At 51.3% G+C, this 24,422-nt stretch overlaps 1 protein-coding gene across 3 annotated transcripts in view; it reads right to left on the bottom strand.

Annotated features, from left to right (window-relative positions):
* Positions 1-1,298: 1,298 nt before the first annotated feature.
* The window catches only part of ZBTB7C (zinc finger and BTB domain containing 7C), a 381,637-nt gene continuing 358,513 nt past the window's right edge, over positions 1,299-24,422 (bottom strand). For all 3 annotated transcript variants that reach the window (XM_033177799.1, XM_033177798.1, XM_033177800.1), the window contains 2 exons: positions 14,321-15,547; positions 1,299-3,937 (listed from right to left, as the gene is read on the bottom strand). In XM_033177799.1, coding sequence (XP_033033690.1) covers positions 3,286-3,937; positions 14,321-15,531 — 1,863 coding nt within the window. In that variant the 5' untranslated portion in view covers positions 15,532-15,547 and the 3' untranslated portion in view covers positions 1,299-3,285. The remainder of the gene's footprint in view (positions 3,938-14,320; positions 15,548-24,422) is intronic.

The following is a 24,422-nucleotide window of genomic DNA, read 5'->3' as shown; positions in this document are numbered from 1 at the left end:
TGATTACTCCATTTCCTTTATTACTAGAGGTGAGGGAAGTTAGGACCAGAGTGGAGGGGTGATTAGACTGAAGACACACAGCTTGGAGGAGTCCAGATTGGAAACTCAGATCTGCTCTTTTCTCTGTACCGAGAAACGCCGCATGGAGGTTGCCTACTATGGCAAGAAAGGAATCAAAAATAGAAAAGAGACTCTGGGTTGACCCTTGGTTATCCAGAGATACAATTGGAAGAACAATGTTACCAAGAGTCTGGGCTGTGGGTTGTAAGTAGAGCTGACTCCATTCAATGACAGAAGTATATTCCTTTATCTTAGGTTCTTTTAGGATCTAATGTTCTTTGGGAAAGAGGCTCAGGTGAAGAAAAGAGGAGAAGCCCAACGACAGCGCCGGGAAGTGAGAGGAAGAAGACCTGGAGAGCCGTAGGGCCAGCCGGAGCCCACTCCGGATGTCAGGCTGGGGAACTGGTAGGACTTCCCTTGCTCACACACCCTGGGGTGTAGCTGCACACGTGTGTGAACACACGCACATACGCGCACACCTCATACTCAGGCCCACCGACGCCGCAAAGCTTAAGATCCAACCATGCCTTACAAAGCTGGAATGTTAAGAGACTACTGAGAATTGAGTTCTGCCCTCCCGACTATGCAACACCCCTGGATAACTGAAACGGCAATTGGAAGGGGGATTCAATCTTACCAGGCAATTAAGCAAGCATGGCTCACTTTTACTGAAAACACTGTCCTTTAAAATATTAAATAAGGGTCAAAGGTTTTGTTTTTCTTCGTAAAGGTGTCTTTGACATTATTTTAAGTTTATGACACCCAACAGTCAAAAACCTTAAGACTGGCTTGTTGCTGTCCTGTGAACTTTCAGAAGTCACATCTCACAGAAGTGCGACTCTTAATATAATTTAATCAAGTCAATTAATACTGTTTAATAAATAGGCCAGAAAATTAGCTGAGAGTTTTTCTCGGCAGGATGTGGTGTGCGACCGAAGTTATGGAAGATTGTCCCTTGAATCACTAAGGCAAACTTTGCTGAGTGTCATTTTACATAGAGCAATCACATAAAAAAAGAGTTATAAATAGAAAAAATTCTAAAGTTCTCCCACAGACAGACAGGGAAATCGAAACATCAAAAAAAAAAAAAAAATTGAAGCAAAACAAAAACACAACCACCCCTCCCCCGACAACCCATTTGCTTCAAGTTCTTGATCATACAGTACTCAACATCTTTGGATATTTTACAATATACAACTCCAAACTGCAGCCAAGAAAAAACAGAAAGAATTAACCAGTCATCTGAAAAATTGAGTTTATAAGAAGTCATCACCTTTACAAAATAAAAACAAAAGCCCCAGCACCACTGGATTCCAATTTATTCATGTTTCCTTTTTTTTCTCTCTCTCTTTTAAAGTCTGGTTTGGCCCCAATTGCTTGGCTGATGGGGGGAACACGGGCACATTGGCTGGTAGACATGGGCATGCTTCTGGGGCAAGTGTCTGAAATGAAGACAGGAATCTGAGAGGTGGCTGCCCAGGCAGATGACTTCTGAGAACAGAGGGTGTGTGTAGCAGTCCTGCGGACTGGAGTGGCATCCGGTGGTGCGGAGAATCAGGGGATGTCTTCTGGAGAGCTGTGAGAGGGACAGAGTCTGTGCTCTTCTCTGGCCTTTTTGTTTGTTGTGTGTTTGCTCAGGAAAAAGCCAAGGCGACAGGAAGAGCTGAAGTCTCTTTGTGCCCACAGCACAGAGATTGGGGACTCTAGCCCTGGGCCCTCCCTGGGGATGAACCCTCCTCCTCTCTGGGCTGCTAAGAAACCAAAGCAAACGCGGCAAGAAAAGAGAGGGGAGGGAAGGGGAGAGAAGCTCAGGAAGGCACGGGGCCAGCAGAGCCTTCCTTTTCAGGACCTGCTGAAAACTCAAGAACCAGGAGAACATGTGACAGCTCTAACTCCCAGAGCCCTTCAAACCTCAGAGGCCTCCACTTCTCTGCACTGAGCCCTTTTGTCAAAAAAGGGGAGCCAGATACTCCCACTTCATCCCCAGAGGGAGGAGGAAGGGGTTGAGGGGGTTCTCACACAGCAAGTGGGACCATCGCTAGCAATGCCAAGGCCCTGAGGGAACCCACAAGTCAAAAAGCAAACAGAAAAACCCTAGAAAACCAGGTATGTATTTTGTCTGTTTTCAGGAATCAGGGTGAGGGGAAACAGTTGCCAGGTGTTAAGAGGTGGCCCCCCGTCTCTTCGATGTTGGCCCTGAGAGCCCCAAGACACTGCACAGCCTTGGAAGGGGCATTGGAGATGGGGTAAATACTAAATAGTGCCACCAGGGGTCCAGACACGAACAGCAGCCTGCAGGGAGGGTAAGGTAGCATTCAGAGTTCGCAGACCTGCCTGTGGGCTTTGGTGAAGTTCGGAAGCTCCCCTGACCCCCGATCTCTGTCTAGTCTGGCCATATTTCTCACCTATGCTAATATAGAGCTGGATGTAATAAAACTAAGTCCAGAAAAATAAACTGTTTCCCCACGGACTTGGGGAGTACAAAGCTCCTACCTTCTCTGGGATTCTCTGGGGGGATAGGTGTGGATATGTTTAGAGGTGGAGGGAGGAAACCTAAGTTACCAGCCCCTTCTACAGCCGGGTGACACTGAGCTGCAGAGGGCTGCCCTGTCAAGGTCACAGGACAGGTAAGGGAAAAAATGACCCTGGCCTCCCAGAGCCTGGTTCCTGACTGGTTCCAGGAGGCCTCCCTGCCAACAGAGCATTTCTTTCTATGTGGCAGGTGGGTAGTTCTCAAAAAGACCCCGGGGCCACTGGAGACTGGAAAATAAGCCCTCAGAGGAGTGTTGGCAGAGACTCTGCCACAGGGGGTGGGGCTTAACCAAGGTGCATGCCCAGCCGCTACCTCCTCCTGCTCCATCTGGCTGGGCACCAGGCCAACCACCCCCTGACCCCGCATAACTCACCCAGCTCCTAAGTGCCCCTGGGCATCCAGCTCTGTGTGGCTTGGGCCCGTGCAAATTTCTACATGAGTGCCAGAGAGACAGCCAGGGAGGGAGGCCCGGGCTCCTGGTCTTTTGGGAAGAGATGCCGGTCTCAGAACAGCAAAAGGAGGCAGCTGCTTTAGGAGCCTGGGAAAATGCCATCACTGATAGTATTATTATTATTTTTCCATTTTCCCTTTGTGTTTTTAAAATGAAAAGTTCAGATCCATGGGGTGGGGAAGAGCGGGCCTGGAGGGAGAAGGACTGGAGGGCTGGTGGGCTGGAGTCGACAGTGACCAGCCTAGTTGTTGGCTTCGGACATGGAGGCCACATGGTTGAGGCCGGCGAGCCCAGGGAGGCCGGCCAGGCCCGCGGCCCACGGGTCGGGCAGCGGGAAGTAGGGCCGCGCCGCTGCCACGTTCTCGGCCAGCGCGAAGGCCAGGAGGCCCCCCGCGTTCCTCTCAGCCTCCAGCTGCGCGCGCCCGAACAGCTTCATCTGCGTCTCCTCGAACTGCCGCTCCAGCTCCTGCAGGCTCAGGGCGCCCTTGGGCGCTGCCAGGAAGTGCTTGGCGGGGCTGGGGCCCGGGAGGCACACGGCTGTGCCGCCCAGGTGGCCGCCCACTTCGCCCAGAGCCGGAGGCATCACGAAGGCCGCCTTGTCGGGGGCCGGGCCACCCGGCCCGAAGAGCAGGCTGGCGGCCCTCCACGCAGCGGGCTTGCGGCCGCGTCGGGGCCGCGCCATGCGGCAGCTCTGGCGCTTGATGTGGCGGTGCAGGTGGTCGGAGCGCGTGAAGCTCTTGTAGCAGAACTCGCACTGGTAGGGCCGCACTCCCGTGTGGATGCGCATGTGGTTCTTGAGGTCGTAGTTGTGCACAAACTTGGCGTTGCAGTGGATGCACAGGTAGGGCCGCTCCCCCGTGTGCTTCCGCATGTGGATTTTCAGCTTGTCCTGCCTGCAGTGCAGAGACCGGGGGTCAGTTCCACAGGGAACACCAGGAGCCATTCCTAACCTTCTGCTCCCCTTTCCTCCAGAACCAGCCGAGGCTCCCTACTGCCATGGAGTCAAACCCCAGAAATAGGTCCCATGCTAGATCTACCCTCAACTGCTGCCCCACCTTAGACAGGTATGGTTACTCACCTGGATTAAAGGGATGTGGAAAAAGCAGTGTCTGGAAAGTCCCACTCCCCTAAACTCCTTTTATATCCGAGCTCAGAGTCATGAAACTCCCACTCTATTAGGGGTTTATCTCACATACTGGGAAGACACTTTGCCAGAAGTCAGGGTTCTGACCTTAGTCCTCGGATAGTGCAGTGACTTCTGCTGATACTGGATTGTACTTTAATCTCACACCCACTCTCTCCAGGCAACTTTATGCTTTCCCTCCAGTTCATCTATATGCTTTGGCCCAAAGTCCCTGGTCCCATCCCAGCCCCCGGGCTGTTGAGATCTGTCTGTGTTTGGCACTAATCTGGGAGGCTATAGAAGCTTGGGCACACCTTGTTCAAACCTCCTGCATAGTGGTTTCTTATCCTAAGCCTTGGGCTCTCCTCTTTGTCTGTAGACAATTTCAGGGTTTACAAAAGAGCCAGGTGTGAGAAGAATGCAGCCTAATCTAGGGCAAAACTTTTCGGGGTTTAAGTGGTATTATTCACAGGTAAGGTATGGTGTAGGGTGGGGCGCCTGCGACTATTGGGGGTCTGGGAGCCTCTGTGCCAGCTGCAGACCCACCACCAACTTGCTGGCGACCTCAGGCAAGTTACTTAACCTCACTGCCCAGAGCTGAACCTGGTGCCAGACATCAATTCTCATTGTCCAGGGCTGATGGAAAGAACCTGGGTCCTGTGTGAGCTAGATTCCACACACCTCCTGGTGGCCTTGACAGGAAAACTGACATCAGGGGGTTGTTTTCATAAAGACTGAGCATTGGGTAAACCAGCTTAAGCTGGCTGAGGTACAGGCAGCTGGGCTGCAAGAATTCCTCTTGGGATAATTCACAGCCTTCCCCAATGGGGCCATACAGGCCAGGAATCTCTGTGTCTAGTCTCCTACCTCCTCCCTGACGATGTGGCTTGTGTGGAGCATCTGCCTATAATTTCAGACTCTGCTTTGAGGTTAGAGCAGATGTGGAGTCCAGCTGTCCTCCCTAAGATGGCCAGATTTAAACCCTGTTTCACATAATCCCATGACAGCAGGTGCAAGTCCTAGGCTCCTAGTGTCCCCTGGCCACTAGAGGTCTCACCAGTTCTCATTTTCAAAATGGTTCTCCAGGGGCAGAGCAGGAGAGAAAAGGACATTCCCATGAACACTGGCAGGCACTGTGGGAGGAAGGTCAGAGAGGACAGACCGTCCTCCCACCTGTGCTCACAGGAAGGCTGGAGAGCCCCTGGCAGCAGGGGGAAGGGAAATGAGGTCACCCTTCTCCCTTCCACATCCCACTGCTCCTGCCTCTTCTCAAATCCACCAGCCACCCCTAGGCTACATGGTACTCTGCTGTGATATCCCACCCCCTACCAGCATGCTGTGGTCTCTGTAACCCAGATTTCACCTAGATGATTGGATTTTTGAGGAGGAAGGGACCTCAGAGACCATTTAGGCCAGTGGGTATCAAACTTAAGGATGCATTCGAACCATAATCAGGACTTAATAAACAGTGCTGGGCCCTACTCCTAGAGATTCTGGTCAGTAGGTCTGGGATGAGGGAGAGGGACAAAGGATTTGCATTTCTAACCAGTTGCCACATGCTGGTGGTGGTCGTGGTCCGTGGACCCCATACTGAGAACCACTGGTCCAGGCAAAGCCTCCACTATGTAGGTGGGCAAACAGGCCCAGCTGGGGAACTTGCCAAGCTCACCCAGAGGGTCATGGCAGGCCTGGGAGTCAAGGCCTCTTTTCTCACCACAGCACTGTGACTGTGAAAATGGAAGTGTCAGATGCCTGTACCCCTGGAGTGATGTAACTTCCGAGTCCTGAGGGGTATGTCTTGGGCTTCCACAAATTCACCCAGGCTCTGATAGAAACACTGATGCTAGGTGGTTGGCTGGGCTCCCTCACCAGGCCTAGCAGAGGGCTCAGCTCAGAATCAGCTAAGCAGGCTGTAAATGCATCATCTTATTACTCCTCACCACAACCTAGGAGGTAGGTTTTTTTATTTTTATTTTTATTTTTTTGAGACAGAGTCTCGCTCTGTCACCCAGGCTGGAGTGCAGTGGCACGATCTCGGCTCACCACAACCTCTGCTTCTCAGGTTCAAATGATTCTCCTGCCTCAGCCTCTTGAGTAACTGGGATTATAGGCACGCATCACCATGCTCGGCTAAGTTTTGTATTTTTTAAAGTAGAAACGGGGCTTCATCATCTTGGTCAGGCTGGTCTCAATCTCCTGACCTTGTCATCTGACCACCTCGGCCTCCCAAAGTGCTGGGATTACAGGTGTGAGCCACCGTGCCAGGCTGAGGTAGGTGTTTTTTTTTTTTTTTTGAGACGGAGTCTCGTTCTGTCGCCCAGGCTGGCTTGAGTGCAGTAGTGTGACCTTAGCTCACTGCAAGCTCTGCATCCCAGGTTCATGCCATTCTCCTTCCTCAGCCCCCGAGTAGCTGGGACTATAGGCACCCACCACCACGCCTGGCTAATTTTTTTTTTTTTTTTTTTTTTTGAGACGGAGTCTCGCTCTGTCACCCGGGCTGGAGTGCAGTGGCCGGATCTCAGCTCACTGCAAACTCCGCCTCCGGGGTTTACGCCATTCTCCTGCCTCAGCCTCCCGAATAGCTGGGACTACAGGCGCCCGCTACCTCGCCCGGCTAGTTTTTTGTATTTTTTAGTAGAGACGGGGTTTCACCGTGTTAGCCAGGATGGTCTCGATCTCCTGACCTCGTGATCCGCCCGTCTCGGCCTCCCAAAGTGCTGGGATTACAGGCTTGAGCCACCGCGCCCGGCCAATTTTTTTTTTTTTGTATTTTTAATAGAGACAGGGTTTCACTGTGTTAGCCAGGATGGTCTTGATCTCCTGACCTCGTGATCCGCCCGTCTCGGCCTCCCAAAGTGCTGGGATTACAGGCTTGAGCCACCGCGCCCGGCCAATTTTTTTTTTTTGTATTTTTAATAGAGACAGGGTTTCACTGTGTTAGCCAGGATGGTCTTGATCTCCTGACCTCGTGATCCGCCCGCCTCAGCCTCCCAAAGTGCTGGGATTACAGGCGTGAGCCACCGCGCCCGGCCAGGTAGGTTTTTTTTTAAGTCACTATTACACATAATTAGTAGTACAAACCCTTAGGTCACTCTCAAACAATGGACAACATAAGTGGTAAATCTTCAAATGTCCTCCAAACTTCTCATTAGTGTATCTAAAATAAGTCCCATTTTTGTGACAATTGGTCCGAGTATGTAAGAAGTGCTGAGAAGGTGCCTACAATATCCTTTTATTGAACACCTGCTCTGGGCAGGTAAATACATGACTTCATTGACCCTGGGGATTCATTATTCAGAGGCAAGGTATGGTGTAGAGATAGGGCCCCTCCAGGAGTCTGGGAGTCCCTGTTGTAGCTCTAGACCCACCACCAACTTGCTGGGTGGCTTTAGGCAAGTTATTTAACCTCTCTGTGCAGAGCTAAACCTAGGACCAGACATCACTTCCCATTGTCCAGGGCAGATGGAGGGAATCTGGGTTTGTGTGAGCTAGATTCAACACATTTGGTGTACTTTCCTCACTTGGACACAGGCAGAAAGGAGGCTCAAAGAAGTTAAGAGCTTCCCCAAGGTATCCAGCTGGTGAGGGGCAAAGGAACCTGAGGGGCTACCTGGCTGTGGTTTGTTTGTAAGCTATTCTGGGGATGAGGAAGGATGGATTTTCACACCTGGGACTCCCAACCTGAGGCCTACAAGGACTGCTGCAGAAAGGGTAGACCAGAACAATCAAGAGAGGGTACCAGTAGCTAGCCAGCTTTCTGCCGCTGTGGCCAGAAGACTAGAGTATGCCAATGGGAGGAACTCAGCCCTGGGCAGGAGCTTTCCCTAATGGAGACATTTGTGGGAATGGGGGCAAGGGGTGGGAAGAGTAGGCAAAGCTCATGATAAGCCAGTTCTGGAAAAAACTCCAGAGGATCATCTAGTTTACCAGGCACATTTTACCACATTCTGATTCATGGTCTGAGTCAGTGGGCCCAGTAAGCTACACTATTAGCAGTACATGTCTCAGGACCTTGAAAACACTGATCTAATTACTTCCAAGATAAGGAAAGCAAGGACCAAAGAGGGAATGGTATCCTAGGGCCACACAGCCTCCTTCTTTACACTGACCTTTCCTGTGGATACTAAGACATGTGCATTGGAGCTGGAGGTGGTGCCGGGTACGCTCCAAGAACTGGACCAATTCCCTTCCCTGGTCCGGGCCTCAGTTTCCTGATCTCTAAAATGGGGGTTGGGCTGCATCCTTGGGGCCTCTAGTGCTCCATGAGTGTTTGCATCTGGGTAATTGGCTTCTACCAAATCTCTTTCTGGAGTCTGTCTGTCTGGCTGGCTTCCTTGCCCCTTCACATATTCAATCTACCTGTGGAAGCAGCGTGAATTTAGCTGGAATATGTTCTAGCTGGAATCTCAGGAGCTGAGCTCTTAGTTACTTCTCTGTAGCAATGGAGGTCTGGTGGTTCCACTTAAAATTTCCCAAGGCCCCCTTGTCCAATGGCCTGTGTGCTCACTTACCCCTCGGCATGGCTTTCTGGGGTCTTTACAAGCTCACTGCCATCTCCTCTGCCAGCTTCCTGCCTGCCCTCCATGGTACACTGTCCCACACTCTGGGCATCCCTGCATCTTTGAACACCTGCAGGTACGAACTGGACTGCTGGTTCCCCAGTGCACAGCCCACCACATTACTGGGTGGATGCCTGGTAAACGCTGGCTCCTTCCCTGTGTGTTCATGTCTTGTGCTTGGACACTGATGCTCCATCCTTAGGGCCCTCCCAGAAGGTCAAGCCCAGAGCCAGGGTGCCCCTTCCTCCCAGCCCTCCTCCTTCCAGCTCTCCTCCTCCCAGCACTCCTCCCTGCATGTGGCATGGAGGGTTCTGGTACCTGCTTTGATGAGAACCTGTGGGATGCTCTTTCGTACTCTGCAAAACACACAACAATGAATGTAGATAGAGGGGAGGCTCATTGCATGTTTGGTGACTGACAAGAGGGGCCAATTTCAGAATTCCCTGACTACAAATCTGACATTCTCCCCTCTGGCCCTGGTCCCCTTGTCTGCCATCTCATTCCATCTCTTTGCCTCAGGGACAGCCAAGGACATATGCACCCAAGCCTTGGTCTACATGCCCGCTTCCAGCCTGGAGAGCTCATCGTCGGGAAAGTCGTGTGAGTCCTCATGAGTTCATTCCCAGAATCAAAGAAAAGGGCTGCGGGGCCTTGGCCTGAGGTCTGTGGCCTCCAGAAAGGCTCCCAATCAGGATAATGCTTTCCCAGCAGCCTCCACCCGGACTTCTTGTAACCCGATGGTTTGAGACACACTCTTCCTGCTACCACTGCTAATGCCATTACATTATCTTAATAGGGTTCCCAGAGCTGCCAGGAGTGGGAGGACTACAAATAGAGGGAAAACAAAAGCCAGGCTGCTGGCTCGTCTGGAGAGCAGGCAGCTGTGGGGGCACAGGGGTGGTCAGCATTCGGCTGGCACAGGAGGAGGTGGGTGGAGACTAAAAGGTGCAGCCTTTGGGGTTCAGCGGGAACCGGAAAGCATGCCTTGTCAGAGAGTGACTGCGGTGCAGAGGTCGTCCATCCCTGCCCAGGACGGTGTGCCCTCCATAGGACCTCTGCTGTTTTTGGGCCAGTCTATTCTCATTTTGCAGTTTCTCGCCTCCACTACTGTCCCCATCAGGCATGGCTGGGGCACCTCTGGGAGCCAGGCTGTGAGAGGATGCAGGGACTCCAGGAGATAGACCGGCCAGCCATGCTCTCTGGGAGCTCCTAACAGAAGGGCTGGGGGAGGCAGGAGTCTCTATGGTCTGCAATCAAGGACCCATGTGGTGGGAATTAAGAGGCGGAAGATGCAGAGGCTTTCACAGGGCCCAGGGCCAGGCCCGGTTGACAGTGATGGCTGCAGATGGGGCAAAAAGGTGTGTGGGGCCACCTGGGATGTCCGCGGGCAGGGAAAATACCCACCAAGCACAGCAGTGTCCCTATGCATGAAGAACAAATGCTTTATCTTCCTGAGATCACATGCTCCCTGTTCTTCTAGGCCCGTCCTAGGCATGACCTCTGGCTGAACCCTGCCATCCTAACCTTTGGCTCCTGGCTTCCAGACTTTCTGGGAAGAGAAGGGAAAGGACCCCTGATGAAGAGGATCTGAGGTGATCTTGGTCCAGACTGCCTCTGCCCTATGACCTGGAGCTGTTTCTATGTCTCAAGTCAGACCTGAAAGGGACAGGAGGAGCTGCTTCTCTGACCAGCACAGGCACGAGCCTTTCCCAGGAGGAAAACGGTGTCTTTGAACTAAACAGAGGGAGTGCATAGGCAGAGAGAGCCCACGTGGTTATGGGGTGACCAGAGATAGGAAGGGACAGTGTGGGGCCGAAGAAATAGTTTTGTTGATGTCTTTGAGGCCCTCCCTAGGGAGATTTCATATTTGCAACAGATCAGTGGTGGGACACCTGGTGGGACTGGCTGAAATCTAGAGCTGCCTCAGAGGTGAGGTTCCTGACACCAAAGAACAGACAATACCATTTCGGTGCAGCCTCTGTCCCTCCTCTCTAGACCCACAGAATGACAGCAGCAGGCAGGGTCTTAGGGGTGGAGGGGCTCTGCTGGTTCCCATGTCCTCCACCTTGGTTGTGGCTGCTGAGGTCATTAGGAGTACATCCCCATGGGGTGTGGACATTCTGGGAGTTGGCATCTGGGAGGCTTTGACTCAGCCTGGGCTGAAGGGCTACCATGCAGGGCAAGAGCAGGCCTCTCCAGCACCACGTGGTGGGGCGGCGGGGGCGGTGTCACAGGACCCTGAGCTCTCCCCAGCATCAAGGAGGGAGGAGAAGGGGCTTTGCCAGGGCAGAAGCTCAGCTGTGATGAAGGAAAGACTCAGGTTCCAGAAGGAGAAATCATGTCCGATAGGAGGACTTGAGGGCAGCATGTCTGGGTCCTTGCTGTGGGGACAAGAGGGACATGACAGGGCCCAGTCTCAGGAAGTGGCGTGGCCCTGGAAGGGAGTCTGGGAATTCTACGTCAACGAGGCAGCCGTCGTCGCTTTAAGTGGCTGCTGAAGAGCTTCCAGGTGGAAGGGGCAGGTGTTAGGAATCGCATCGGGGAATTCAGCCAAAAAGCAGGTCCCGGTGGGAAGGGTGCAGGGAGCCTTCCTTGGCCACAGGGGGAGTTACAGGAAAACCTCTACCTGAACAGACCACTCTTGGGGCTCTTCAAGCACGGAAAAGAATCCTTGCCGGGCAGTTCCAGAGATGAGGTGAGAAGAAAAGGCCCAGTGATTCTGAAGAATGTGAGGGGGAGGGAGTGGGGCGTGTCCCACAAGGACAGCCACAGCCCACAGTGAGCAATAAAGTCTCTGAAGTGAGGCAGGCTGGAGCCATCTCCTCCACCCCGCCTTCCCCCAGCTCAGGGTTTCTCTCCTCCTGGGAAGAGAGGGACCCAAGAGCTTGTCTGATCTTTTTCAGGAGGGTCAGAGCCCAGTGGGAACAAGCGGCAGGGGTGCTAAGGGGCTGGAATGCAGTGGCTTCAGCTGGAGACAGGCCTGGGGCCAGATGGCCGTCATTCTGGAGCAAGAGTAAACCAAGGCCAGATGGCTGGATGAGCAGAGCTGCCCCACTACCTATCTGGCCAGGAGTGGGGACTGCAGACAGAGAGGCCACCCCAAGTGACCATCAGGAATGTGCTGGGAGAGAGGAACCTGGAATGTCACCCTCCTATACAACACAGCACTGCTCCCCAAGCCAGGAGGCCCCACTCCCAGAGAATGTCCCAGGGTTCAGAGGGTGAGAACTCTGTCTGCAGTGACTATGCAAGGTTAAAACCTTCCCTTAAAACAGGGTGCACAGACTGTCCAGACCTGGCGTGGACTTCACGGAAGGCTGTGCGTGGGGAAGGCCCAGAGAAAAGGGAGTGGCGAAGGAAGGGAGATGGGGGTTCAGGGTGCCAGCGGGGCCACCGTGCGATGTCCTGAGACACAGATCCTTTTGGAATTGGAGTCACTAGCCTTGGTCTCCCCTGAAGGGAGAGGTGCTCCTATGAGCCATCTGCCAAGGGGACAGGCATGGGCAGAAAGGGAGGTAGAGCCTGTGTTGGCAGGACAGAGCATTCCAGGCTGATAACATGGCTCGCTTTCCTGATCTGGCCTGTGAAGAGCTTCCTGGCATCCTTACAGTCATATGCAGGGGCCGGGACTCTCGGGCTGAAGTCAGGCCCCCTGTGAAGACGGGTGAGCTGTACTTGAATCTGGCTTTCACATGGTGTTCTGGCTTATCTCCCTTGGTCATTCCTGTGCTTTTGCCAAGCCCTGTTCAGGTGTTCTGCCTGGTTCTGTGGGGCTAAGGTGAATTCAGGAGGAGGTAGGGGGCAGCATCACCCGTGGTGGCATTGGGGTGACAGGGCTGTCACTGAGGGACATCCAAGAGGAGGAGAATCTCAGGAACTTTAGGTCCTTCTGCTCTGGGGAGTAACAGGAGCAGGGCATCCTGCCGTCAGCATTGCTGGGTGGCTGGCTTAGCTCACTGCTAAGGGCAAGGGGACACATCTTGGGTCTGTGAGGCCCTGCCCCTTTGCTCCTGCAGATTCTCCCTCCACTGTCACTGGAAGCATCTGGGACAGATGCTGTCTGGGGTTCCCCTCACAGAAGCAGCTGTGGGCAGGACCCCAAGGCCACCTTGGAAATAGTATTATCCTTCAAAACAGTGCCCTGAGGAGCCTGCAGAGCTATTTCAGCCACGCCACTGTCACCTGAATGGATTTCTGAAACTCTTCTCTGGCAACTTACAGTAGCCCAAGCAGCCCAAGAGAATAGGTCTCATGACTTTAGAGGACTCATTTTTTTTTTTCCTGGAAAACCATGGTCCCTGATTTGATATCCAGTCTCATTCACAACCTTGCACTGAATCCTCAGGCCAAAGCTTTGGGCCCACTGAGGAAAATCAAAAGAATGAGCTGTCAGCAATTCCCAAAGACACATCTCCAAGAGGAAGTGGGGTAGCAGCGCCACTGGCGTAAGTGCGGGGCTCTCAAGGTGAGTTCTTTGAGAGGGACAGTGGCAGTGTGGGGAAGGGACCTAGTCTAGTAAGTCATGGTCCCAGGGCAGGCATCGCCAGGCTCTGTACACACAGGATATACACCGAAACGACCAAACCCTGACGCCAGGCCACCGACCAGAGCCCTCCCCACCTGTGGACATGGCTGAGAAGATCAGCCTCACACCAGGAACCACAGATGGCACCAATTTTCCAAAAGTGAGGCCTATCTAAAGCTGGCAGCGAGCAGATCTGACCCCACATCAACCCGCCAATCAGTTTTGACTGCAAAAATTGCTGTACAGGGTAGGCATATAACACACGTTTGCTGAATGGGACAGAGTCTATGAAAGATGAAAGGTTTATAATGTATTGATTTCAAATTTCAAATTTTATAACAGCATAAAGTTGTCCCCTTCCTCAAATGGAAAGGCAAAGAGGAGAACATAAAAAGAGGCCCAGCCTTTAGGTCTGACCCAAAAATGACTGAAAGAACCTACAGGCATCTCTGCAGTCTACTGGTCACAGACTTTGCTGTTACACAGAGACTGGGGTTCCAGTCCCAGCTCTGCCATTTTCCAGCTGCACAGGTCAGCTAGCCACTGGAGATGTGTCGTAAACAAAGCCAACCATGTTTCCCCATCTTTCCAGGGCCTGGCTGTGGCAAGAGTGTATTTAAGGTGCCTAGGACGGCCCCCGGCATGCAGAGCAGTCTTAATAAAGGTGAGTGGCTGCTTCTCCAAATCAAACGAAGGGGCGGTACTCCATCCGGGGAGTGCCATCCATTCAAACTGAGTTCCACAAGTTTACGGCTGGAAGGAGAAGAGGAAGCCAAGCAACCAAAGGTGCTTGAGGCGCCCCACTTCCTTCCCCACCAGAACAGCCCGCTCTTACCTGCTCTATGTCATGGGCTTCCACCTAATATTGTATCTGAGAAAATACTGCAGCTCCTAACAAGGGTTTGAAAGTCACAGCACCAGGTGATGCCTAGCACCCTTGCTAGCTGCAAGCCTGCATGTGTCTGGGATCCATCTGGGTCTCTGTCTCCATCCCCAGCCTCCCTGCCCAACTCTGCTGTCCCCATGGCCTCTGGCCCTGTCCCCCGCACCCGAGGGCTGCCATGCGCACCTGGTGAAGCGGACCTCGCAGATGGTGCACATGTATGGCTTCTCCCCGGTATGGGTCCTCATGTGCCGCGGCAGCTTCCCGGCCCCCATGATGACTTTGTGGCAGATGGGGCACTGCTGAGAGGCCTTGGGCTTCAGCTTGCGCTCTTCCACCAGGGGCCAGGGTGGGAAGAGGCCTCCCAGGTGGGTGGCACTCAGGAAGTTGAGATAGGCACCGTAGTCGTTCTCTGCCTTGATGGGTCCCAGAGGGCCCCCCGGCAGGTCAGGGAACATGTCCTTGAAGAAGTCATTAGGGAAGGGTGGCGGTGGGGGTGGGGGCAGCTCCTCCTTCTCCTCCTCCTTGATCTTCCGATTCTTGATGACCAGATCCAGTGGCCCACTGTCCATGGGCTGCTCAGGCAGCTGGGCAAAGGCACCGAAGTCCCCTGGCCAGAGGTGTGGGAAGAAGTCTGGGGCGAATGGAGACAAGGAGGGTCTCCTGTCGGGGATGTTGGCCTTGGGGTACAGGTTCTCCCTCAGCAGAGATTCGATGGAAAAGTCCCGGATCACCCCTAGATGGCCAGGACTGCCAGCCTGAAAGGAGTCAGGGAAGTCCCTGGGGGTGTCTGAATAGGCCTTCTCTGTGAGATGGTCCGTCTTGGAAGGGCTTTGGTGGCAGCTGATGTCCTGGGGGTCAGGCAAGTTTTCTTGGTCAGCAAAGTCCTCCGTGTCATCATCGTCATCCTCCTCTTCCTCCTCCTCCTCCTCCTCTTCATCCTCCTCCTCATCATCATCTTCGTCATCGTCGTCATCCTCCTTGTCGTCCTCCTCCCCTCCGTCCCCCCCAGGCTCCATGATCTCCAGACACACATTCACAATGCACTGGATCTCCAGCATCCTGGCTGCATTGAGGATGTGCTTGACGTTGCCGGCGGTGATGGTGAGCGTGGAGGTGTAGGCGAACTCCAGGATAGCGGCCAGAGCCTCAGGCTGGACAAAGTCGATCTCGTAGACGTAGGGCTGGCTGGCTAGGGTGCCGGCTGTGAAGAGCTTCTTGAAGTACTTGCTGCAGGCAGCCAGGACAGAGCGGTGGGTCCGATACTCCTGCTCCTGCACCACCAGGAGCACGTCGCACAGCAGGCCATCGTGCCGCTGCTCATTGAGGCTGCACAGGACCTCACTGCTGTGGTTGGGGAAGGGAATGCCAATGAGCTCGTCAATGTCATTGGCCATGTTCTCAGCCAGAGCCCTGCAGAGACACACAGAGAAGACTGGGTTAGTGAGCGTGGCCCCAGGAGGGGTCTCAGCTCTAGGACTCTGAGCCACTTTCTTGGCATAAGGGCTCCCTTTCCACTGCGAGGCCAGTCCTCCTACCTCTCAGCTTTGCCAAATCTCACCTGCAATTCACAGCCTGGCTTACAAGCTGGGGCTTTTCTCTGGACCCCTAAGACTCTTGGAGTTAGGCTTCTCACTGGGCAGCTGGTGTCAGCTACTCACTAAAGGCTGCAAGGCTTCTCTCAGGCTTGGTTTTACTGATTTCCACTTTGCCAACATGCAGTTGCAGAATACAACTGCCGGATGAAAAGCCACATGAACCCAGCTGTTGCCTTGGCCACAGGAACAGGACCCACCTCTGTGGGGCAAGGACCTCAGTGCTTCTGCTGAGAAGATGCTCTGATTTGTCTCACAAATCCTCTGACTCTGTAACAGACTTACACTTTGCACTGGCTACTAGGAAGCTTAAAGCAAATTTCGTGGCCCATTTTCAGCAAGTGAATGGGGGCTCTGTGGTATGTTTTGCTTCCTGACCTTACTCGATCATTGTAGCTGAAGTTTCCTTCCATTTGTAAATCTTGATTTTTTTTTTTAAAAAACACTAACATCCTATATGTGTATATCTAAGAGAGATTTCACCTATATTTAAATTCAATACAAATATAAATGCAATATTCAATAATATAATGCAATATAAATATACATTCTAGTACATTGTTAGTTAATTTTTCATGTCTATATTTTGTTAGCCTCATTAAAATATCAACTCCTGTGGTGAGAAGCATCTTCTGAGACACCTTATCATTATATATGTTATACGTAAAGTATGGCCAGTGGCAGCCACCAGCAGAAAGCAGGGCATGACAGAGGACAACTGGCATCCCTTCCTTTAGGAAGCACAGCTCACAGCCTAGGTGAACATAGTCAACCGGGACAAAATGCGGCATCTGCCAGGGAAGGTAGGGGCATCCAAGGAGAGAATACATTCATGGGTTGTTAGTTTCTGTTTCTGACTGGGCCAGTAAAACCCCTTCCTCATCCCTCTTTTCCGTTTATCACTAGAGACAGAAACTAAAAACCAGGGCTTCAGGCTGCTAAAAGCCTAAAACAAAACAACAAAACAGAACAACAACAACAATAAAATAAGGTGGGTCGGACAAGCTTGACAGGGCTCTTCCACTTACTGCAAAGCTTCAAGATGGCCCATCTAGATAAATCCTAGCAAAGCCCTCGCCCTTATCTTGGTACAAATAAAGTGGGGAGAAAACAAAAAGGAAAACAAATCCTAAAGCCCCACGCCCCAGTGGGAAGAGCTCTGGAGATCCTTACGCATTTATCTTCTGGATGTTTCTGCCCTGGGAAGGCAGAGGCAGTGGGAGGGGAGGAGTGAGAAGTGCCGGCTCATAAAGTGTGAGTGTGACCTGGAGGCACTGGGGAGGTGGCAGGCATGGAGGATGCTGGGTGCCCCTCCCCTGCCCTCACCTTCTCCTCTACCATGGGGCAGCCCAGGTCTTCCCTAAGCAATTCCACAGGCCAGGTGCTCAGGAGGCTTCCCAGAGCTAAGGCCTCACTGCTTTCCTACCTTCTCATCTTTAAAAGGGCCAGAGACCCTGGCAGTCCATGCATTCATTCTCTAAATATTATTGGATAGTCTCCCTGTGCCAAGCTCTGTACTGGACTCTGGGGATGCACAGAGAACAAATCAAGAAGGCCTCTGCTCTAACAGAGCTTAGAGGGATATAACAACTGTGATACAAATGTACAGCAAGATTCACCAAACAGAGTATACAGATGCAGATAAGCCATCTTATCTGAAAAGATATTCAGTATCATGAGCGATTAGGGAAATTCAAATTAAAACTATCATAAGATATCACTACATACATAGGATAGTGGCTAAAATAAAACAATACTGACAACACCAAATGCTGGTGAGGATGTGGAGAAAAGGATCACTCATATATTGCTGGTGGGAAGGTAGAATGGTACAGCTATTCTAGAAAATGATTTGGCAGATCTTAAAAAACTAAATATGCAACTGCCATATGACCCAGCAATTGAATTCTTGAGCATCTACCCCAGAGAAATGAAATCTTATGTCCACAAAAAACTCACACACAAATGTTCATGGCCACTTTATGCATGATAGTGAGTAACTGGAAATAACCTAGACATCCTTCAAAGGTGTATGGCTAAACATTGTGGTACGTCGATGCCATGGAATACTATTCAGCAATAAAAAGGAATCAATTCTCAGTATGTGCAACAGCCTTGATGAATCTCCAGGAAGTTACGTTGAGTGAAAAAAGCCAATCCCAATGGGTTAGATATTGCATGATTCCATTTATATAACATTCTTGAGACAATAAAGTTACAGAAATGGAGAATAGATGAGGGTTGCCAGGGACTAAGGAGGTGGTGGTGGTGGTGGTGGGAGGGAAGTGGGTGTGGCTATAAAAGGGCAACAGGAGAGATACTTGTGGTGATGGAAATGCTCTGTGTATTGATTCTATCAGTGTTCATATCCTGATTGATATTGTACTATGGTTTTGCAAGATGTTACCACTGGAGAAAACTACATAAAGGGTACATGAGATGTCTCTGTGTCATCTCTTACAACTGTAGCTGAAATAAGTATCTTAAAATAAAAAGTTGAAGAAAAGCAAATGACAGGAAACAACCTAAAGCCACTAATCAATCTCCTTGCTTCTCTCCATCTCTCATCCAGCTATCTACCACAGAGCTGTAAGGGAGGAGAGGAGGGGAGCGCTTTACCCAGGGTCAACAGGGAAGGCTTCCTTGAGGAAGTATCATTTGAGCAGAGACCCAGAAGAGGAGAAGGATCCAGCATGGGAGGATGTGGAGAACAGTGTACCAGGCTGTGGGAACAGTGGCACAAAGTGGGCAGCCCCATCAAGGTGCCCTTGGTCTGAAAGGCCAGGTTCTGTTCTGAGTGGCCCTGTTGAACATGGTTCTTGTCTGTTGACAAACCATTCCACTTCTGCATTTCTCTGGGGGCTCAGATGCACCATATCCACCCAGATCCCTTGAGGGCCTGTGTAGAATTAGCTGATGGACACCCCTCCTTCTCTCTGACCAGGGAGGGTGTCCCCAGGCTGAGGCTTCAATGGGCTGTGCTGCAGAGAGAGCTCTGAGGCCATCTCCTACATCCAGAGGAGGAGAGAAGCTCTTAGTGACTTCCTCCTTTCCCTGGCTCCCCACTGTAGTGGTGGGCACCCAAGGGAATGCAGAGGACTTAGGAAACCACGGCTACCTGCGTGGCTGCAGGCTGGCGGGCTCCTTTGGGGCTGCCATGCCCCAAGGAGGCTGCCTTTGGGCAGCTGGGCTGGGGGCCAGCAAGCAGCCCCTGGAGGCCTGGATCAGAGGGGAGGTCTCAAGTCTGAGCTACATTTAGTTTTGGATGCTCAAGTCAGGTGTGGTGTGAGCATCTGTGCAGTGAGCAAGGGGGACCCATCAGATACTTGTCCCACTTCCTTGTCCCCAGGCTCTTTGCTTCAGATACTCAGGACCCATGAAATGAACTGGGAGGATAGGGCAGGCCAAGCCTCTCTTCAGGTCAAATCCTCTCCCTAAACAACGGGTTTCCCAAAGAGAAGTCAGGACTGTCATCTGCCCTTAGGCTTACTCAGTACTCACAATAAAGCATTTAGCTCCTATTGTTATCATCATTCCCATTTTACAGATGAGGAAAATGAAGCCACTAAGAGTTGATGCACAGAGGATGAGTGAGGGCACAGAGACCTGAGCCTGCGTCTGGCTCCTCAGGTCATGCTCCCAACCACAGCCAACTGCAGCTCCTGCCTCTGATCACAAAAGTAACCAAGAAAGGCCAGTAGTCTCTGCTAACGCCTAATGAGTGACCCAGACTGCAGGTTCAGAGGTGCTTAGGGATGCCTTTGTGGAGGAGGGAGGGAAGGTTTTGGGTGGCCCTGCCCTCCAGGGACAGCCAAGCAGTCAAGGGCAGGGAGGGCAGACTGGAGCCCTCCAGGCAGGCTTGGCCAGCCTCAGGGGCTGGAATGTGGAGACCACCCCAGCCCCAGGCTACTGCCTTTCTCATAGGGTTGGGGAGGGGTCCTCTCCCTTGCTCGGTCCCCAGACAGCCTCCACTACTCTGTATAAGTTTTGGTGGTGGTTTTGGCAAAGCTCTGCCGGGGGTAAGAAGAGAAGGGGAGAGGAGAAGATAGAGCTGTGGCTCAATGAGCCTTTCCCATCCCACTTTCTGGGCACAGCCAAGAGTGGGTGGTCACCTGGATGGACTGAGTGGCCACAATGCTCCCTTCCAATGTGTCCCAAATGTACCTTTGGAGTCTCTACTCTCCAATCCCCAAACATACACCCTGTTCTCAGCTGCCATGCCTTTGTTCATGCTGAACTCTTGACTAGAGAATACAGCATCTCACACTTCTGGGGGTCCACATCCCATCCACACTTCAAGGTCGCACTTAGACAACCCTTTCCCCATCCCTCAATTCAGAGGCTCCATCTCTCTAGCCTTTGGTCTCCTGATTCTTGTCATTTATTTGACTCTACCTTGAACTGTAATGATTGGTGTCTCTGCTAGATTGTAAGCTGCTCGAGGGCAGATCATATCATTAAATACTTAGCACAGTTCTGACTCAAAGTTGGTGGAAGGTCTATGGCAAGGGCTGTCCTTAGCTGCCATGTTGTGAGGATGCTCAAGCAGCCCTAGGGAGAGGTCCCCAAGGCAGAGGATTGAGGCCTTCTGCCAACAGCCAATGCCAACTCGCTAGTTGAATGGGTGAGCCACCTTGAGAGTGGATCCTTCAGTCCCAGTCAGGCCTGACGACAGCAGCCCTGGCTGACATCTTGATTGCAACCTCATGAAAGACACTGAACCAGGACGGCTCAGCTGAGTATCTCCCAAATTCCTGATCCACAGAAACTATGAGGCAATAAATGTTTATTCTCATTTTAAGCCACTACATTTTTGTGTTGTTATGCAGTAGTAGATAATAATCCAGGGACACTATTTCACAGACGTTATAGATTTTTGATATTTATCATAATTTTCTGGCAGATGGCAGTTAAATGTCTCAGTTTAACAAAATGCGTGTATTACAACAATGTTTTGATAGATGGAAGTAAACGTATTGAGGAAGTGACACCTTTTTCTAATTCTCACAAAGCCACCCTGTAGGTAACAGGGTCCTGACCCTCAAAGGGGCCTTCTCATCTGAAAAGACTGTGTGTAAATGAAACGACCCTTCCACTGTTGAGTAAAAAGCCAAAGTCAGTAAAACCCCAGGAAATTAGTTCTCTATCGAGAGCCAAGTTTTCTTGCTTGCTAACGGCTTATTCCTTTAGAGATGAAAATGTTTTAAAATGCTTTTCAGGGAAAATTCCCACCATTCCTTAAGCTTTACTCTGCCTTTTAAAATAGAAGAGCTGGAACCGGTTAGACCACGTGTTGGTGATCAGCGTCCCACTGTGATAACCATCCGAGCACTTTGAGAAATGGCATGTGGTTGTCCTACGCTAAGCGTGTATCTTCTGTGCTTTGGGAACAATGTCTACTTGAGATTCAGAATCAGGAAACCATAGCTGTGTGACTCTGGGAGGCCCCTCCACTTCTCTGGACTTCTATTTCTCATCATGTGATAGGATGGTCATGAGAAATCTGATAACACACATCATGACCATGAGGAACCAGAAGTGCAAAGTGGGTCTGACGATGGGGAGGGAACCCACTCCGTGACCCTGGACCTGAAGGCTGGTTTGCCCAGCAGTGACTTCTCACTGTGCCTTGGTTTGTGACCTTTGTTCCATTTCTGGAGAAACAGATGTAACCATGGTAGCTCAAGGCTGTTTTTCCAGGCAGGAGACTAACCTCAGCGGCAGGGAGTGGGAGGGGTACGCTGCAGTCAGGAGGTAAGGGCTGCCACTTGCTGTTTCATTGTCTTTTTGGGAAGAAGTGTCCCCACCCTGCATGCTGGGAGCTTCCCTGGTGACCCTAAGATTCCCATGCCCTGGTGGGCCAGTAGACAGCAGTGTCCCAAAGGGGATGTCATGCCCCTGCCCCCATGCCTTCCATCCGTTTGCCTCCCATCATCTAAGCTAAGGCAGTTCTGTCTCCAAGAATAACATGCAGGGAAAAAAAAATTCAATACACACACACAGACACACACAAGAAACAAAACAAAACACTCAATAGCTAGAAGAGGCTTGATGTGAACTATGAACCTTTGGTAGGAAGGAGCTAGAAAAAAACACACAGATAAAAATAAAGGGGAAAGATGGGAAGAGGAGATGAGGAGCTCAGAAATGGAAGAAAGAGGTTAAAGAAGAACGCAGGGGGGTTGAAACCTTCTCAGATGTGGCCACTATTCCAGAGAACTTCCCCTGAGCCTCTGCCTTCAGTGGAAGGTTCTAGAACCCAGGTAGGTCCAAGCAACCCTGTCTGAAAAAGTGGCACTTCCCACTCTGGACTTCAGTTTGTTCGACTGTAAAATGAGAGCATCTATCCTCTCAGAGAGAGACTGTGCTCCCCTCTCTCCCTACCAAGAGGTCAGCAAGCTAGTGAGCTTTTGCAATAATAGCTACCATTTATTGAATGCCACTTGTCACATGTCAGTCATCACACCTCTAATCCTTTCTCAAGCAACACAACTCTGAAAGATACAGACTTTTATCAGCATCTCCAATTTACAGATAAAGAAACAAGTATGGAGAGGGCAGGTAGCTTGCCCATTGCCACCCAGCCAGCCAGTGTCTGAGCCAGGATTTGAACCCAGCTGCATTTGTTGCCAAAGCTCATGTTTGTTCCCCTTCACCATGCTGCCCCCTGCAAAGTAAAATCCAAGGGTGGGGAGATTTGGACCCTTCTCCTTGGAGGTTGACTCTTAGTCTAGGGGTTTAATCAGAGCCAGGCTAGAGGGATGAGCAGAGAGGGCTGAGACCCAAGCTTGCCAGGTGACTGAGGAAGGAGGGGCTCAGTACAGAGTGCAAATGAGTGGTATGGGCAGAAAGGCACAGGATCCCTGTGGGCTGGGGGTCAGGGAAGGCTTCTAGGAATAGGGGCCTTGTCTGAGCTGTGAAGAGTAGAAAGAATTTCGTTGGGCAGAGGGGGCAGGAAGAACATGCTGTACATCATTTGGATCCGGAATGGATCTGGAAAGCTTTAAATCTCTTCTGAAAATAGGCTTAACCTGGATTCCCCAAGTGAGATCAAACAAATTGTTCTCAGCTGGTGCCGACACTGTGCCTGGAGTTGACTGAGGAGGTTGAGGGTGAGGTCACTGGTCTCAGATAGCCTGGGTTGACATCCTCGCTTCACCACCCATGACCCGTGGGACTTGGTAATTACCCTCCTTGAGCTCGGTTTCCTCATCTGTACAATGGGGATGAGTTGCTATGAGGATCAAATGAGGTAACGCATACAAATTGCCTCCTGATACCTAGTCAGTGCTCAACCAATGCTAGCAATTGTGAAGTCCAGGAAGGATGCAGACACCCTTATGGATGTTTTCGCAGGGATGGGGCCATAACAGAAACCAATTTGTGTTCTGCACAGTTTTGCAGAGATCTACGCTATTGAAGACACTTTCTGAGAAGGGTCCTTACAGGCTCCCAGGGCTCTCCCCTGGCATGTGTCCAGGGCATCACCATGTTCCAAGGTGTTTTCATACCTCCTTGTCTCAGGCACTTCTAACCCAAAGAGCTCGGCAAGGCTGGTACAAATTTTACGTCCATTTTACAGATGAGAAAATTAGGCACAGAATGAAGACCATGCCCCAGGCCACACGGCAAATCAGTGTCAGAGCCAGAATTAGAACTAGGATGTTTTAACCCATTTATGCCTAGTGTTCCATTATTGGAACGCTAAGCTTGTGGGAGTTATGTATAGCCAACTGCTCAAGGTCATCGCCAAGGTCTGATTTTTCACAAAAAAATTCTCAACCTCCTGCATAAATGAGTTAATGCCCAAGCCTGTGCCTCCTCTGTTAGACCACAGTGCCTCCAACTAGGTGCAAGGCTGCCTGGCTAGTAAAGGACTCGTGTTCTAATCTTAGTTTTACTAGGAACATGAAGTGCTGGTGTTAGGCAAATTATATACTTCTGCTGCCTCAGTTTCCTTATCTGGGAAATGGTGAAGTAATTGCGTGGATCTCGCTGAGTGGTATGTGAGGGGAATGAGTCAGCCTGAAGTTCCAGCCTGAAGTTCTTGGGTTATTAGGAAGTCCCATTCCCCCAGTGAGATGACTGGCCTCAAGGCAGGGTCTATTTCTTGTATTTCTGTATTACTCCCAGGATGCCAGCAAGTAGGAACATGGCAGACACTGAATGAATGAGATTGGTTCACATAAACAAAGGGGATAGCTTTGAAATCACAAAAGGTAGTGGGATGGCCCCAGCCCTCTGCTGTGGGGACACCTGACACTTGAACAGAGCCCTATCATTCATAAGATGCTTATATTAATTCTTTCATTCTTCTGCTGGTATTATGGTCCCCGTTATGGAAATCAGAGAGGCTAAGTGACCTGCTCCAAGTCATGCAGCTAGAAAACAGCAGGGTGGGAACTGGATTTCTGCTTGAGTCCCATTGCTTTCTTGCCTTTCAAGAATAGAACTGTTGGTGCAATTCTATTGCTATGATCCTCAAGTCCGGCACCTCCCTGAATCCTGCTCAGCTCAGCAAATCTGTGCTCAGGATGGTGGTTCCATCTGCCAAATCCCCAGGGCAAGCTGGCCCCAGCCAACCGAATCCCACTATCCCGGAAGCTGTCCCCACCCAGTCTCCAGCCTCCAGCTCCTCCCAAGCCCAGGCCTGGAGCTTCACAGCCACCTGGTGGAAATAGTGGCTGTGGTGG

Source organism: Trachypithecus francoisi, unplaced genomic scaffold (assembly GCF_009764315.1).
Source record: "Trachypithecus francoisi isolate TF-2019V2 unplaced genomic scaffold, Tfra_2.0 Lachesis_group19, whole genome shotgun sequence".
Lineage (NCBI taxonomy): Eukaryota > Metazoa > Chordata > Mammalia > Primates > Cercopithecidae > Trachypithecus > Trachypithecus francoisi.
This window is presented reverse-complemented; position numbering and strand designations above follow the sequence as displayed.